This window comes from Neopsephotus bourkii, unplaced genomic scaffold (genome assembly GCF_033783945.1).
Source record: "Neopsephotus bourkii isolate Nb327-2 ecotype Australia unplaced genomic scaffold, CSIRO-AGI_Nbou_v1 NB_882, whole genome shotgun sequence".
NCBI lineage: Eukaryota > Metazoa > Chordata > Aves > Psittaciformes > Psittacidae > Neopsephotus > Neopsephotus bourkii.
Genome location: NW_026901376.1, coordinates 1,133,402 through 1,150,112, shown reverse-complemented (window position 1 = coordinate 1,150,112; position 16,711 = coordinate 1,133,402). Strand labels below are relative to the sequence as shown.

The 16,711-nt window shown below is 40.6% G+C and overlaps 1 protein-coding gene across 5 annotated transcripts in view; it reads right to left on the bottom strand.

Annotated features, from left to right (window-relative positions):
- Positions 1-16,711, bottom strand: part of MAD1L1 (mitotic arrest deficient 1 like 1) — a 372,249-nt gene that overhangs the window by 351,369 nt on the left and 4,169 nt on the right. For all 5 annotated transcript variants that reach the window (XR_009726062.1, XM_061357021.1, XM_061357019.1 and 2 more), the window contains exons 4-9: positions 15,815-15,994; positions 14,259-14,383; positions 13,486-13,567; positions 12,731-12,861; positions 11,339-11,453; positions 10,344-10,405 (exon numbers count right to left, since the gene is read on the bottom strand). Coding sequence is in view for 4 of the 5 variants with exons in the window: in XM_061357021.1 (XP_061213005.1) it covers positions 10,344-10,405; positions 11,339-11,453; positions 12,731-12,861; positions 13,486-13,567; positions 14,259-14,383; positions 15,815-15,994 (695 nt within the window). In the remaining variant the exon portion in view is untranslated. The remainder of the gene's footprint in view (positions 1-10,343; positions 10,406-11,338; positions 11,454-12,730; positions 12,862-13,485; positions 13,568-14,258; positions 14,384-15,814; positions 15,995-16,711) is intronic.

Here is a 16,711-nt window from a genome sequence, read left to right as displayed (position 1 = left end):
GTTATCAAGGACAGCTGTCTAAATAAACTGATGAAGAGCTGACTCCTCTAACTGAGCATACTCAACATATTCTGAGTCAAAGCCAGATACCCCTTTTCTGTCCTCCTTAGAAAAGTCAGCAGGAGGGTTGTGAGGCCCTGGAACATGTTGCCCAAAGAAGTGGTGAATACTCCACCCCTGGCAGTGTTCAAGGCCAGGCTGGACAGAGCCTTGGGTGACAAGGTCTAGTGTGAGATGCCCCTGCACATAGCAGGGGGTTGGAACTGAATGACCTGAAGGTCCTTTCCAACCCTAACTATTCTGTGGTTCTATGAGTTCAAGCCCTCGCTGAACAGCATCATGTGTACCACAGAAAGAGGATGATTTGTGTCATTAGAACAGAAAAGAAGTTAACTTGGTCAGCAAGGTGTAACTCAGAGAAATCCAGAATTTCCTACTTCTTCCTAGCCAAAACCTGATCATCCTTTCTGTTCATATCAGTGCATCTCTGGAAGAGAGTTTAAAAAAGAAGTAATGAGAACTCAAAAGCAATTCCAACGAGAATAACGCATGATAGAACACAGCTCTTGCAATAGTTGCCGATTGCTTCCCACAAAGACGCACAGCAATTGTTAAACTTCACTGACAAAAGAGTTGAGTATAGAGAATCTGTAAGGATTGACTCAAAGTGGTACTAGAAGGGAAAGAAGAGATGCTTGAAATCAAGTAAATACCTTTCTAAAAAAGCCAAAAGTATTGCTGTTGAAAGGTCAGGCTCTCTGTCAGATCTCATTTCCGTTTATAGCAAGAGGCAGTAAAACTTGAGAGCTGCTTCAGTGTGCAGAGGTTTCCAACGCGCTACTCCAAAATGTATCATCCTCTTACAAAATGCCATTGTGCAACAGACATGACTTCATTAGAACAAACATTTCACTGCCAGGTAATGACCAAAATAGGTGCAGAACACATCTTAATGTGTTAGCAGCCACTAGAGAGAAAAGAAAAACACTAAAAACACCCAAACACACAAACACAATAATCACCACACAAAAAAACCTTCCCAAGGCACTCCCTGCATTTTGCATCAGTGGCAAGGAAGGAAAGAAGATTCTGCACACCTCCAGCTCTTAACTGTCTTGGCTACACAAAATAGTTGGGCATGTATTATCTTCTATCTTGCTGAAAAGGCCTGGCTCCATCTTCCACAAGCTATTCTAACCCCACAGAAAGCTCCATTTGAAAACAGGATCCCTGAGCTACCCGTATCAGCATTGGAAATAACCTCTTCTCCATCTCCTGCCAGCCTTTGCTAAAGGAGGCCAGTCCTTGCACTCACCACTGGCTCAGGAGGCTCTTGGGCTTGAACCAGCAACCCTTCTCTGCACTCAACTCGCACTGTCTTCCTCCACAGTGTGACCAGAACTCCAAGAAGCATCTCCCAGGCCATCTACAGAGGCACTTGAACACTTCCACCTTCATGGAAGTTTTCTCCTGGTGCATCCTATGCATGCAAATTAGCATGCATCCTGTTGTAAACAAGTACAGAGCCCTTATTCTAGTCCTTTCCACTGCACGTACTGCATTTTACAAAAGAAGTTTGTATTCAGCTCCCAATTCCATGGAGCCTTGTGCTTTGTTTCAGTGAATTCTGTGCCACTTCTTTTCTCTAATCCTTAGGGCCACTCAGATCTGCACATCCGGCTTTTGGGTAATTACAAATCTTCTGAACCTGGCATCATTAGCAAGTTTTATCAGCACACAACAAATTTTTGCACCAAAACCATTAACAGAAATACTAAAAAGCAGATCCTAAGGTTAATCTTTAAGGAATTCTACTTACCCTTGCATTTTCCCTTCAACAATATTAAATCTATGCCTGCCTAAATAATTCCATATACACCCTACAATTCTTCTTTTAATTTTCATCTTCTGCATGGTTTATACTCTCCCAAGTGGCTCTCTTGAGCAAGTATTTCAGTGAAGTGCAAATAAATAAGATCTATTGTGTTTTATCTGGTAGAGTTAATCAAGTTTCCAGACACAAAAAGCCTTAGCCTGGCACAATCCACCTTGGTACTCCTTGATCCACTGAAGGAGGTAGATTCCTTGCACATCTAAGGGAGAGGGAAGGCACAGCACGTCAAAAGAAAATTTAGAACTGAAACACTGACAGATGCTGAAATGGAAATGCAGAGGCGAAATTAAAAATGAGCTAGAGATTACAGTGATATTGGGTTTGTGCAAATGGCCAAATGAGAGGCTGAATAAGAATCAAGGATGAGCTTTTTGAGTTCTCTGACAGCAGCAAACCATCCCCTTGCTCATTAGTCTCTGCTATTTAAATGATAATTTCACTTTAAGGCAAACAGAACCGCTTAATGCAGGAAAAGTGGCTCTTTATAAAAGCCTCCGTATTTTTGAAAGCTTCTCCTTCACAGCAGAGTGAGCACCTAAGTTCAAGCCATTTACACATAACATGGGTCACTACATGCTGGAAGAAAGCAAGCTACTTTCAGCCAATTGTTTTTCAACAGCATTCAAACACTCATTTAGAAGCATCTGACTGGTGGGTCCCCTGCAGCAAACAAGCCACCAGCTATGCAGAAGACACCACCAGCACACATTTCTAAACTCACTTTTGCTCCTACTGGAAAAAGCACCTTAAGTTTATTGATTTGGGAAGTGACTCTATATTCAAGTTGGGACAACATTCTATATTCTGATAAAAACAATGAAAATGGAAGTGAGATGGAAAAAGAAGTGATATTTTCCAGTTAAAAGCGTCCACTGGCATCTTCCAAAGTAAAGTTCTTACTCCCCTGGTAAGAACCATCCATCTTTTCTTTGATATCATTATTCTCCATACAGTTCCTGTAGGCAAACTACCGAAGTTCCTCAAATTATGCAACAAAGAAGATGGATAACGTGCTACGTTCTTGTTCAATAGTTTTCTCTGTCTCCAGAATGCCAGATCTGTGATCCTGGAAAGACAGTTTCTTTAACTAGTCCCAGAGCTTTGAAATGCAAAGCAAGGACAGACATCTTTTTGATGTGAGCTTGCTTACTTCTGTCTCTGATTATACATTACAGCCTCGGTCTGCCTGGGTATCAGGTATTCATCCATTATGTTTTACACTTTTCCTTATCTTTCCTTTAGTCTCAAAGACTTATTACTCTGATATATTCAAATGGAAACAAAAGCACTAATGGCAAAGAGAAAGAACAGTAATATTTTTTGAACATCAGAGATAAGTACAGCTTTTGGGGAGAAAATATCAGATAAGAAAATCTGGCAGGAAGCTTTGCCCAGCACTTCAATGAAGTACTGACAGGAACAGACCTACAGTATTATAGGATATCTATACAAAGACATGCAGATTGTCACGAAATTAGCATTAAGTGGATCAACAGCATAAGAATGGGAGAAGCCTAAACTCTGGCTAAAGCACAGATTTGACATCAGGCATCCAAACATCACATTTGAATACCTCACTCCTTTACAAAACCCAGACATGGCCTGAAGTCTCCTAAAACTGCATTCTGACTCCTCTGCACAAACTGCAGCTTCAGATATTGAGACGACAAAGGAACATTTTCTCTCCACCATGAACAAAAAGCATTCTGTCACAGAAAGCTAAAACCTAAGGCACTGCAGAAACTGAAGAATAATGTATATTTTAAACATAACAAGATAACAAAGCATAGGAGAGCTTAGAGCAATACTCCAGCATATGCTGTATGTCACATTCAATAGGTGACAGCTGCCTCCAAGACTTCTCCATGTAAATTATTGTAAGACATTGTGATTTGTTTTCTCTTGAAACCTCTACCTCACTCTCTTAAGGACAAAGATCCCCTCTGGAACAATTCAGGCGCTTCTCAAGATTTTAAATGCTTCAAAAGCAATGCTTTCATCTGTTACCTGTATACTGAATACATAACCTTTATATATAAATGATCCTTATCCTTTATTTTCATCCTGGCTGCTCATTGCCACTTCCCTCTGCCCTGCTCTGGAACAACACAGGCATTCCTGCACCGACACAATAAGCTGATAAAGGAAGCAATCCATCTGAAAGCTGGTTTCCATTCTAGATTATTTTTTGCTCTGCAGGACCTCTTCCAGCTGCAGTGCTCACAGACCCATAAAGTACCACATAGAATAGAACATCTGCACGCATACTCAAGTCAGAAGTCACATTTGACCTCTTTGGAGAGTGAATTCTTCAACATTTATCAAACCTTCAATGGAAAGCAATTCTTATGACAAAATTAAACTGTTAAAAGTAACTGTAAAATGTAGTACTGTATCTATTCAGGACATCAGAAGACACAGTCCCATGAGGTAAGCTGAGACCTCAACTATAAAAGCTTCTTCTAAGCAGCACAGCTTCTCCTTTTGTTTTGGTTTTTGCTGTTTGTTTGTGGGGAGCTTTAATTAGTGTTTCCCTTTACATGGTGTTTATCTTCGGTTTTGGTGCCTTGGGAATTCCCACTGTGAGGAGACAGCTTGTTTTGCACTGGGAATCTCCTAAGCAGCAGTCATGCAATTCTCAGTATGTTCACAGACCATAAATCACAATTATTTACTTAAAACTTAGATGTACAAAATGAAGTTTCAAGATCCTCGTATTATGCTACTTATGATTTTCTTTCCTATTAGAGACTTAGCTCTAAAGTAGGGAGCACCATCAGTCAACCCAGAGAAATCCATTCCCCTTATCCCCCCCCAAACATGGAAATTAGCATTTCAGCTCAGGGCAGTGGTGCAGTTACTGACAGCAGTCAGCAAACACTTTTTATTAGATCCATTTCTTGCTTGGTGACAAAAAGACCAGAGGGATACAACAGGCTACTCCAATAACAATACCTGCTCAACTATGGAGCAATCATGCCAGAATTATGGCACTACTGGAACTAGCATCAGTAACCCCCAAACCTTATCTTGCTTGGTTACAGTTAATGAAATATCCAGAAACAGATAGGAGCAACTCACATCATTTCAACATGCACTGCTTTGGGTATCTGTCAACAGATTTTTGAGGTTTTTTAAACCAGTAACCACTTACTCATAATGGACATTCAGAGGAAGGTAAATTACCTCCTTGTGAGAAAGGAGAAGATTATGAGCTTCATTCACTACCGCAAAGACATTCAATGCCTGGTATGGAAGAGAGCACAGAGTAGCTAAGCATAGTTAATCAAGATTCAAAAAGCAAAGTAGAGAACTCCAATATTCTCCCTTCTCTCCTATTCACTGGGGAAAAAAGAGCACTAATCTACCACTAAATGCAGAATCAAGAAATGATTCCCTTTTCCCTCCCTCTCTCCTCCCTTCCCCCAGCTCCAAAAGCAGAATGTGCATAGGAGGACTTCCCGTACTGAGTGTAGCACCTGTGTAATTACAAATTACAACTATGCTATCCACTGTACTAAACAGAGACACTTCCCACTTAATTAAACCCTTTATTGGAGAGGAAATGCATGCACATTCACACTATCTCCTCTTCTTATCTGGTCTCAGACACTGCAGGAAGCTAGGCCCCAAGATTTGTCAGCCAGCCAGCCCACAGATGTTTCCACAAGAAACCCAGGTCAGCACTAACAGGTTCATTCTTTGGCTCTAAGGGACAGGTCGAGCAGATCAGTGGCTGCTGCCTGCATCTGGCAGGCTCCACTGAGTGAAAATGGTCCTTAAGCATTGGCCTGAATTCCTGTTCAATATGCACTTCTCTTTCCAGACCCAGGCAGCAAACACACAAACAGCTAGAGCACCTTAATGTACTATCATCAGTGAATCCAACTGAATCTACCCTTGCAAACTGAAGGACGACTATAGGTACTCTCCAAACTCATGCTTCATTAAACCAAGAGTCCCTCCAGGTCAGCCTTACACCAAAGGCACCAAGATCTCCCTTCCAATATAATAACCGCAACTAGACGTGACTCAAGAACGTCCAAGACCGTATCTGGAGCCCCTGAGCAACACAGCATTGTTCAAGCACACTGCTTTTCTTTCTGATATGTCAGATTTACATTTAACTTCCATACTGTATCCATGGCCCTTCACAAAAAGAGAGCTGATCTCTCTAGTGCTTCCTTGTGATGGGCATGGAAAACAGGAATACGATTCCGAAGACACGAACAAAATCTTTTGCTTTATCTTCCACAAATACGTGTAACCTTTCAGCAAAACTCCAGTCTTTTAAGACTTGAAATATTCTGCTATTTATGCATGAATACAAAGACAAATTCAGCATTAAACCTTGTCAGCTACTATCAGTGACTATAAATATCTTCAGTATCCAACTTACTAACTATCTCATCTTTAAAACATACCAGATACATCCTGGAGTGCAGAATGATGCAAAATGATGTGTACCTGTTTATGGATAGCAAAGTTGCCTGGCTAATTTATTAGAGGACAAAGGCAATACCAGTCAAAACAACAAGCAGAAGCAAAAAAAGCTTATTTAGAGGTAAAGCTCACAGAATAAGAAACCTTCTTTTTTCATATCTTCTATATGCTGCAGAAGGGAAAGTCAAACAGTACCAGTGCTGCTCTGGATGCAATTTTAAGGCTTGGGGTGGGGGGAGAAGAACCAGGCTTTGAAGAACTCTTACTGTGTGGTGTAAATATGAAGTTTACAGGGCTGGTTTGAAAAACACTCTACTCTGTATGCCATTAGACAAATATGCACAAATCTTTTTCACACCAAGTTATGACCCAAAGTACTGGACAAGAAGACAGTGATTGCTTATATGTAGCATTGACAGCAGCATTCCTTACACTCACTAACCATTCCTGAGAGCCTAGCTGATGGTTTTACATCAGGCTGAGCCTGCCAGACTGGAGCAGAAATCCAGTTTGCTACAGCAGCAGGAGAAAGGACACCACCTCACTGATGATTTTATGTGCCATCATCCACATAAAGCACCTGCCTCCTCTCACACACAGCCTTCCCCAAGGGTTTTTTGGTTAAAATACATGTTGTTTAATGGCAGTTAATAAACTACCTGGGAAATATCTCTAAGCTAATAGTTCAACTCTAAAAACCCAACCAAGTCTGTCACGGTTCTTCACTGAAGATGGTCAATGACTCAATTACACAAATACTAGATCTTGAAGAAATACAAACTACATCAGCACATTCCAGAGAGAGAGTATAAGCTTATTTTCTCAACGCAACTCTTTCTTAATAACAAAGTCCTACAATATCCATCCATGAATGTCCTTCTCCAGGGGAGTCAACCCCAAAATAAGGAAGACTTTCTTTTTACAGTTGAAAACAAATCCTACAGCAGGAGTATGAAGTCAGAGCAACACATGACAAATGCATGCAAATCCCTGGCAGCGTAACAGTAACTCACAAAAAGAGACCTACAAGATAAAAATCACACCCACTATAAGAGACAGCAAATTATACCAGGGTAGTGGCAGTAAGAGGATCGAGATCCTAAAAGGACTTGTAACTGACCACAAAAAAGATTAGGACATGCATAATATGCGTACATGAACCAAACATAACTACAGTATGTATTAATTTATTGTCTGGCTATTGTGGAGCTTACAAGGATATTATAACAACTGTATAAGGCAGGTATAATTCTAAAGGCAAATCCTGGACAGGAGTTTGCACAACAGAACACAGCACACCAACATGCTCTAGAGCTAAAGCTCTCTTTGCTGCTATAGTTTATGAGCACAAGAAGAAAACCCAGGCGCTTACAAGTGGAAACCAGCACCAGAAAACCTAAGATTAGCCTTTGAGTAAATGGTTAATGAACTTGTTTGCACCTACAAAAGGTGAAGCATTATAAACACTTTGCTCTTTCATTGTTACCAAAAAGAGACCAGTACTAAAGCCAGTAGGATTACCACTACACTCCTAAAAGCTGCACCTCCTTTCCAAGTATTATCACATAAAATTACACTGCAAGGTCTGATCATAAGCCAATCTGACAAAAAGCCTGCTGGGACCAGGCAATCAGTGAACAGAAACCACCGAGAGCAGACACAGAACAAGCCCTGTGGAAGTGCTGGAGGAAATTAAAAACCATCCTCTCCTAAAACGCCACATGCTGTACATGCTTAACTTACATTCTCTGTACCAATGAAGAGTATGATAAGATGCATTTCCCCTCTTCCTTGCTTACCTAGTTATTAACAAACAGCATACTGCTCTGCATCTTTGTGACAACTATCCAACTTGCTCCTGTTTTCTTCTACTATTAGATAGGCAATTAACTCTTCTCTTGATAATTTTAAAGGTCTTTTCCAACCTAGTTGATTCTATGATTCACCAACAGTATACTCCAGGAACTTAACTAGGATAATGATCTCTCATCATAGAATCATAGAAGAGAATCATAGAATAGTTACAGTTGGAAAGGAACTTAAGATCATCCAGTTCCAAGCCCCCTGCCATGGGCAGGCACACCTCACACTAAACCGTATCACCCAAGGCCTCGTCCAACCTGGCCTTGAACACCACCAGGGATGGAGCATTCACAACCTCCCTGGGCAACCTATTCCAGTGCCTCACCACCCTAACAGGAAAGAATTTCCCCCTTATATCCAATCTAAACTTCCCCTGTTTCAGTTTTAACCCATTACCCCTTGTCCTATCACTACAGTCCCTAATGAAGAGTCCATCCCCAGCATCCCTATAGGCCCCCTTCAGATACTGGAAGGCTGCTATGAGGTCTCCACGCAGCCTTCTCTTCTCCAGGCTGAACAGTCCATCTTCATCAACCCTGACTGAGAAGCAATGTAATTCATGATGTAAGAAATCTAAGCAACAACAAAAAAGAGGGGAAAAAAAAAGAGGGAGAAGGAAATCATCCAGTTCCACTTGCTACAATTTCATGCAAAAGATGGTTTTTCTCAGGAGCAATTCCCTCCTCTGTAAGAGAAGACGCCATTAATAGCACTAAACAATATGGCCCAATCAAAGCCTAGCACTTTCCAGTGAATATTCTGATTTTAAATGAAGGAGTTATTAGACTTCCACAGGCAGAATCACTTGGTTCCATTTCTCTCCCAGTGTGAAATTACCTCATTAAACCTTTAACAGCTTGAGGTAAGTAAAAAGCTTTTACTCTGCTGTCTGATAGCACACGTTTTGTGAAAAGGATTCATAGTGTTTCTGGCCTTTCCTTGCCATAGGAGAGGCAGCACAATTCTAACTCCATCTAAATGTATGTATCCTCAGCAGAGGCAGGAGAGGATCTCAGTCATACTAGCATGCCTCCAGGGAAAGGTTCATTGTCCTCATTAAACAGAAAACAGTAAGAAAGCTAAGGGAGCTTTCCCAAGTTAAACACAAGTATTATCTACGTGAAGCAATAATGTGCCCAAACCATAGGTGCATATTCAAATGCTTCTACTTCCAAACAATCTCAGCAGTTTGCAGATACAACTCTGTTGTTGGGCACATGTAATGAATGGAATTAAGAAACAACTAGTAAAGTTAGGTTCTGCGGTTCATGTTGCAGCTCAGGCCTTGATCCAGTATGAAAGGTGATCTGTACTAGAATGCTGCTATCAACACAGTTATTTATAAAGAAGCACCTCTGATAGTGTAACAAGAATGTAAGCATTTAGAGAAGATAAAACAGTGCTGAAGGAGGACACATGAAGGCATAGTTACACAGAAAACCTCCTGCAGTGGAAGGAAACGATCAGAAAATGCACTATTTCCAGCCCCTCTCTATACCACGTACGTACCAGAGATCTTAAAAAATCTGGTTCAGTGCTCCACATGTCAGAAAGCTGTTAAGTAACAGTACCCAAACTGACACACTTCTGTTACAAAGCCTCACTGGAGGGGTGAAGAGTTTTCCCCCTTTTATAAGAAACTGAGTTTATTCATTTCTCATTAGTCACAACAAAACAGTTTGTCAGCTGCTTTAGGGAAGAGAAGTCACCACAACATGATCTGGCAGTTTATTTTGATATCCAGATTTCGAAGAAATCATATTTACAGCAATTTGTCACAAGAATCCTGTCAACACAGATTCTTCGCTGTGAACACATCATAATATTCTTAAGAGTTCGCTTACTAAACTAGCAGAGTCTCTAACTAAACATGAATGCTCATACACAAGGAGTTCAGAGAACTCAAAACAGCCTTAGAGACACTGTCAAGCTGACTTGGTGAAAAACAACTGTTAGCTCCCAAAGGTACCCTATAACAGTGTGTATCCTATGATTCTTCTTATATATAATAAAGTACTAGAAAAACCTCCACAGGAAGAAGAGCTAGCAAGAGACATGACCAGCACACTGCAAGGATCAGATGATTCAGAAGAAAGGAAAACCATTTAAAACTGTACCTCTCTGCAGAGCTGTGAGCACATACCTGATGTTCAAGCCGGTGCTCTGGTCCACTCTCTCCCAGCTTTTTAATTTTCCCAGAAGTTTCTGAAGTAGAGATCAAAAGAAGAGTTAGACACACAGAGTTCTAACGGCTCATTTTCCACAGTTTTCCCATAATCCTTCATTCAAAGTCAATGTCTTTTCCTCCTGTGGATTTCATTATCTTCTTATCTAGCATTTCTGGTTGTCATTCCCCGTTCCTCACAAACATTTTCCCCGTCACCACAGCTCTGTGACACACAGAATCCATGTTACACTTCACCACTGTAGATTACCTAACCCTGTGAGTTACCAACAGCGTACTAGAGCTTAGTAGACTCCTGGCAGTGGAGAAGTAAGCAAGCTGTATTCTCAACACCAATCCTGTAGTAGCTGAAGTGCCTACTTCTCCTCCTCCAGTTTCCCCTCTAGCTTCTTCCTTTTAGTCTATGCCAAATTGTATGATCTAAACCTGATCAGACACCAGTATAGTCATGCAGATCAACAGGTTCACAGTAAGGTGAACTCTTGACAGCTTGCTGTCTGACTGATACAGGGTGGGATGGAAGCAAAGTCATTTTATTCATCTGAGACCACATTCTGGCCCTGCGGGCACTGGCAGTAATCTAAGTGCCTACCAAGTTTCTTACCACACCTCTGTTCAGCAACACCGTATCTGGGCAGAGCTTAACACCAAAAATGACATTTCTAGCAGAAAAGAGGCAAGAAACAAACAGCAAGGCCACAAAAGACACTACTGAGGAGATAGTTCTTTACAGGAAGTCTCCAGCTGAACAGCAGATTAACCTTTTGCATTTGTCACCTTTATTGCCATAGCTCCTCTAATGCTGACATTTAAATCTGGGAACGCCTGGTTGGAACACATTAATTAAAACAAGTATCTCATCTCAAGTAAAAAATACAGGAAGAGCCTAAAAGACAGGACAGGCAACAAAGGAAACCTCTATCCTGCTCACCCAAACATTCCCAGCTCCTCACCTCATTTTCCAATTCAACGGTCGCAAGCTGTGCTTGGACTTTCTCATAGCGTTCCAGTTTTCTCTGGAGACCTTCCACCTCCTCTTTGAGCAACCCATTGTTTTCTTTCATTTCCCTGTGGTGAAAAAGAGAAAAGACAATTAAAGAGCCAAGCAACTCAACTCACCCACACGAACTTCTGGATACCCCTGGAATGCCACTGAACAGACTTCATGGCATTCAGCTGACTCGCTTCTATAACCCTCACTGCAAAGGCACTGCTACAACGGAAACTCAGCGCTATTAAACTGGGCTTTTTCCTACTCTTAAGTGCCACCCTCATTACGTCCGAAGAACCTGAAGTTTCACATCTGCTTCACTGATTGGCAAAACAGCGTGAAGAGTAACAAAAGGCTCCCTACTCCAATCTTCAGGCAGGCTGAACAAAAACTGGAACACAGCAAGTGGCTTTCTGAGTGCTCTGTGATGGCTGAGCACGTTTGACACTGCTTAAGGTGTGCAAGGCCGAGAAGATAAAACTGTTTGTAAAAAATGACCTTTAATTTGTTGACAGCACATTTCTGTACGCAACAAAAACACCCAAGCATGAGAAAAGATTCCAAGAGAACTAATTTAAAATTCTAATGAAACAAGAACAAAAACAAAGCCAAGAGATTTAATTTTAGGATAAGAAAATGCTGGTAAGGTCAGGCATGTAATTCAAGGGTTTTTTTCTAAGATACAGCAAAAGATGGAAATTAAGTTTACTTTAACAAAAGAATATAAAAACCTTTTAGGGGCAACTTATTTCATAGTTTACAGGAATTTAATATTTCAAACTAATTGCCACTTCAGAGACCCAGGTCTGTATCAGAATGCTTTAGACACTTAAAACTTTCCAAACATGATGGTGGAACACAAGGCCTCTAAAGCAGTGGCAACAATAACTAAGCAAAAAGAGTTATTAAAGTGATCAGCTGTCTCTATGCTCTACAGGGATTCCTTTCCCAAAGCTGTACAGAGCTCATCACTATCTTTAAACACTGAATTTTGTTCTAACAAATGACAGAATATACCTAACAAACATTCAGAACAATCAATACACATTCTGTGAGGCTCTCACTGTGTTTAGGGAGATCACCCAGATCCTGTCAAATCCTCTGGTAGCCATCACAACCTGCTCAATTCAGACCCACTATTTATATGTAATATTTAAGCTTTCTTCTAAAGTTTCCCCTATGGAAGCCCAACAGAGGGATTTGAAAGTACATATAGTGCAAATGTAGCAGGTGCAGAATCATAGAATAGTTAGGGTTGGAAAGGACCTTAAGATCATCTAGTTCCAACCCCTCTGCCATGGGCAGGGACACCTCACACAACCTAACCCTCCCAATAATTGAACCCTTCTTTCACCTGAAGTAGGCATTTTCTTCCTTGAGTTGGCGCAATTCCCGCTCCATTTTTGGCAGACGAGCCAGTTCTGTCTTCATGTTCTTGACAATTAAAGCATCATGTTCCTGCTGGGAGAGCTTCTGTTCCAGATCCTAGAAAATATGGGATGGCAAGAGGACAGCAATGATTAACTTGGAACTCATAAGAGCTACTCCTCCATTGTACTTTTTAAACTCAAATCAACGACTTGCATGACGTTGGAAGGGAAGTCAGTGGGTCATCTGGCCCAATCCATCGCTCAAAGCAGGGATGACTCTCGCTCCACCTGTAACACCTGGGCTGGCCTCTTCCCTACACTTAGGTACCTTCAGTTCCTAACAGAACAAGATCTCCTCTAATCATCAAGAAGGACCCACTTCTAGTGAATATTTTGCAGGGCAATCTTGTGCTCTGCCACAAGATCAAACACAGTTCTCCTGCAGAGCACTGCAGAAGGATATAAATCACCTTTCTATTGAGAAAGCACAGGTAGATGCTTTTTCTCAATCAATACAATAAAGATGAAGTGTTTCATGTTACAGTTAATCACAAGTAGTCTGGACCATCAAAGTCAATTTAGCCAAATTCAACCCTTGCTGGCCACCAGATCACATTCTTACACGACAAACTAACCTCTTATTTCTGCAATAGTAATTATGTTTAGAAAAAACACTGTTCTGTTCTTCTATGGAAGAGATTAAAAACTAAAGCTTTATATAGCCCACAGAATTTCTTACCTTAATCTTCTGTTCATATTCTGCTAGATGGGATTGGTTTGCTTGCAACATCTGGATTTGCTGACAAGCTTCTTGCCATTTTCTATTAGATGTACATACAAGAGGCATTTAGCACCCAGAAACCACCTACATGCAGAAGTATCTCTGACAAACATTTTCAAACACTATTAACAAGGTACATGGTATTGTTACAGCAGATTGGCTCTCTCAAGAGTTTCACACGCATACCATCTCCCTCTAATTTAGAGAGAAAATACTAATTTTAATAAAAACATGCATCTTGAGAAACAATCAAAATTTACAGCCACCTTAACTTTGAAACCAGCAAATACACACCCACAGTAAATAAACAGCACCTCTGAAACTGAGGAGTTGAACTTAGCAAGCAAGGGAAAAAAAAAAACAACACACTCATATCTTTCAACTACCCCTCAACTAGGAGTTAAGGCTCGGTATTTTTGTTCCGTTCAGTCTATGAAGTTCAGATTAGCCTTTCCCACCCACATGCCTTCTGCTAACTCTCTACCATGAACATGAGACATCACTGAGATTTTAAGTTCAAATTTGGGGGTTTGGTTTTTTTTCCTCAAGGTACAATTAAATGGCACCTCAGAGCTAGTTCCAAACAACGGTTATAACCTGCACATCCAGATCAAAGAACCCCTTTGAAGATTGGAAATCAAACGCTGTGGAAAGTTTTCTGAGTGACAACAGCTACAGAAGACTGAAGTTTTGTTTGCCTTTTTCTCCCTAGTCATTGATCCCCTGCTTACTTATGTTGAACATCCAGCTGTTCCATCAGTTCCTGCTTCTGAGAGTCTTGGCTTGTCATCTGCATCTCTTGATTCATTTTACTCCATTGCAGTTCTGAGATTTTCCCTTTTAATACAGTGATTGTCTGAATTAATGGAAAGAAAGAATAAACACAGAAGGCTATGACTCTCCAAGCCAAATATTATGGATGGTGATAGACAGAAATCATACCCAAATTAAAAGTACAAACAGTGAATCTAGAAACAATCCCACTCTTGCAAACCTTCAGACCTGCAAACACACCTCAAAAACAAAGGCAAGAGAAAGTAATTTAGTTGCTTTCATCTGTCACCCAAATTGTCATTTCCATTACCTATTAAGTGGGTGACCTCAAACTGGCATGAAAATTATCAAGCTTCAAAGCCAGATGATGATAAAACACAACTATATATATTAAAGTAAAAATATTATCCCACAACCATTCCAAATTAAATCTTGAAACACAGCCAAAATGAAAGCATCTGGGTTTGTCTCAAATAAATACCAGCTATATTATGCTTTCCTTAAAGGTGGGGGGCCAGTGGATTTTAAAATGTTGGTCTAAATATCTTCATTCTAAAGAAAACCTCACGGGTTTGTTCCAAATAGGCAGTATTCATCTCCCTTTAACAGAAAAATCTCAAAACATTCCATATGTAAGGTGTTTTCTAGACTGAGATTCATGGAGGGTTCTCCTCTTGATACTGATGGATATAATAAAAAGAACACAGAAACAGAAAGGCTGCACACATTTCATACATGGGTTTAGTTTCTGTCATATGCCGCCACTGTCTCCCTGGTTTTAAGCACCAATAAATGGTACATTACATCTTTTTACCTGCTTTATCACACAAGTATTTCCAGTGATAGCTAGGCAGCTGAAAGGTTTAAGGACTCTAGAGGTACACAGCTGATGCAGTTAAACAGAAAAGTTACAAGTGAACTAGCTGAACCTAACTAGAATGGTATCTGAAGAGGCTGAAAGGATGGTCTTCTCATCCCAAAGAGCTGAAATCAGAATTATCCAAGCATTAATTCTACAGTGGAACACAAAGGCACCTAAGACATTTCAGGAAGAACTACTTTGTATGTAACTTTGGTCTCCTCCACGCTACAATTCTTCCCTACTTCCCTCAACACCTTCCCATTTTACCTCCTCCATCGTTTCCCCTTTCTTTATCCAATGTCATGTGACCCGACCTAGGTGCTTTATACTGCCTTGCACTTTTTTCTCCTTTTCTGTATCCATCTAAGAAATCCCTTCTCACTGTTAATTAACACAGCGACAGCTTCTGACCTGCTCACTTGTCTCTGGACCTGGTTAGGTTCTAACGTTTGACAGCAAACAGACACATACCACCAGGGTTTATTCCTAAATACAGTGCTTCCAATTGTTTTGTCTGGGCTGTTGGTTTTGTTTGGTTTTGGGTTTGTCTTTTTTTTTTTTTTTAATCAAAAAGGGGATTTTCAATTCACAAGAACTTCAAAGCCAGTCACCGGAAGCTACAAAGGGATTAAAAATTTACTCTGTTCTTACTTCATTGGCTTCAGCTAATTTGCTCTCCTTCTCTTGCAGCTTCTTACTCATTGTCTCCATGCTCTTCTTATAGCATTTGCTCATCTCCATTTGTTCTTTCAGTTTATTTTCAGCTTCTGTTTCCCTTTCCTGATATTGCTTTATGCGCGTGAGCAGCTCCCGGTTACGGTCAGCCTCTCGCTTGTCATAGTAAAAAAAAAAACAAAACACAAAGAGACATAAGGAGAAAGTAGCACAAAACTGAAGCTGTTTTGGTTTCTCCTGTCTCCGTTCCTCATTGCAGTGGTCAGAGCACTAGCGGGGGCACAAATCTTACCAACAGCAACTCAGCGTCAAGGACCTACACAGGGCAAAGGAGCTAGAAAATCAAGAGGCAGTCAAAGCGATCTGGAAGACTAAGACATGAAGGTGAGAACACAGACACGACTCCACTGCACACTCAAAAGATGAAACCATTTGATGCCCAATTTGAACCTGACCCATGCACAGCAAATTGATTTCCAGAAAGTCAGATCTCAACAGTTGGGTTAATAAGACAAACTTCCCTCTGGAATTTCTGGAAGTTGTATGAGGATATTTAACATAAAAGAAACAGGGTTTAAATGCACAGTATTATCAATACAATAAATATTTTTTGCCCTCTGAAAACTTCTCATATACCATTTCAGTTTATTCCTACCACAAATTGATTATTAAAAAAATGTGTAGTAAATTGCTTTGCTAATCAAAGCAAATCGAGACATGGATTTACATAGTAAGCAAGGATTATGCAAAGCAATGTGAGGTTCCCAAAACCTTTATCCACATGACTTGGAAAAACACAGAATCTGAGCAGGGTAATTACCAGAGTGCTGGATTAGTGCTGCTCCCTTTTGTGTACCAGTATTTCACGGGTTT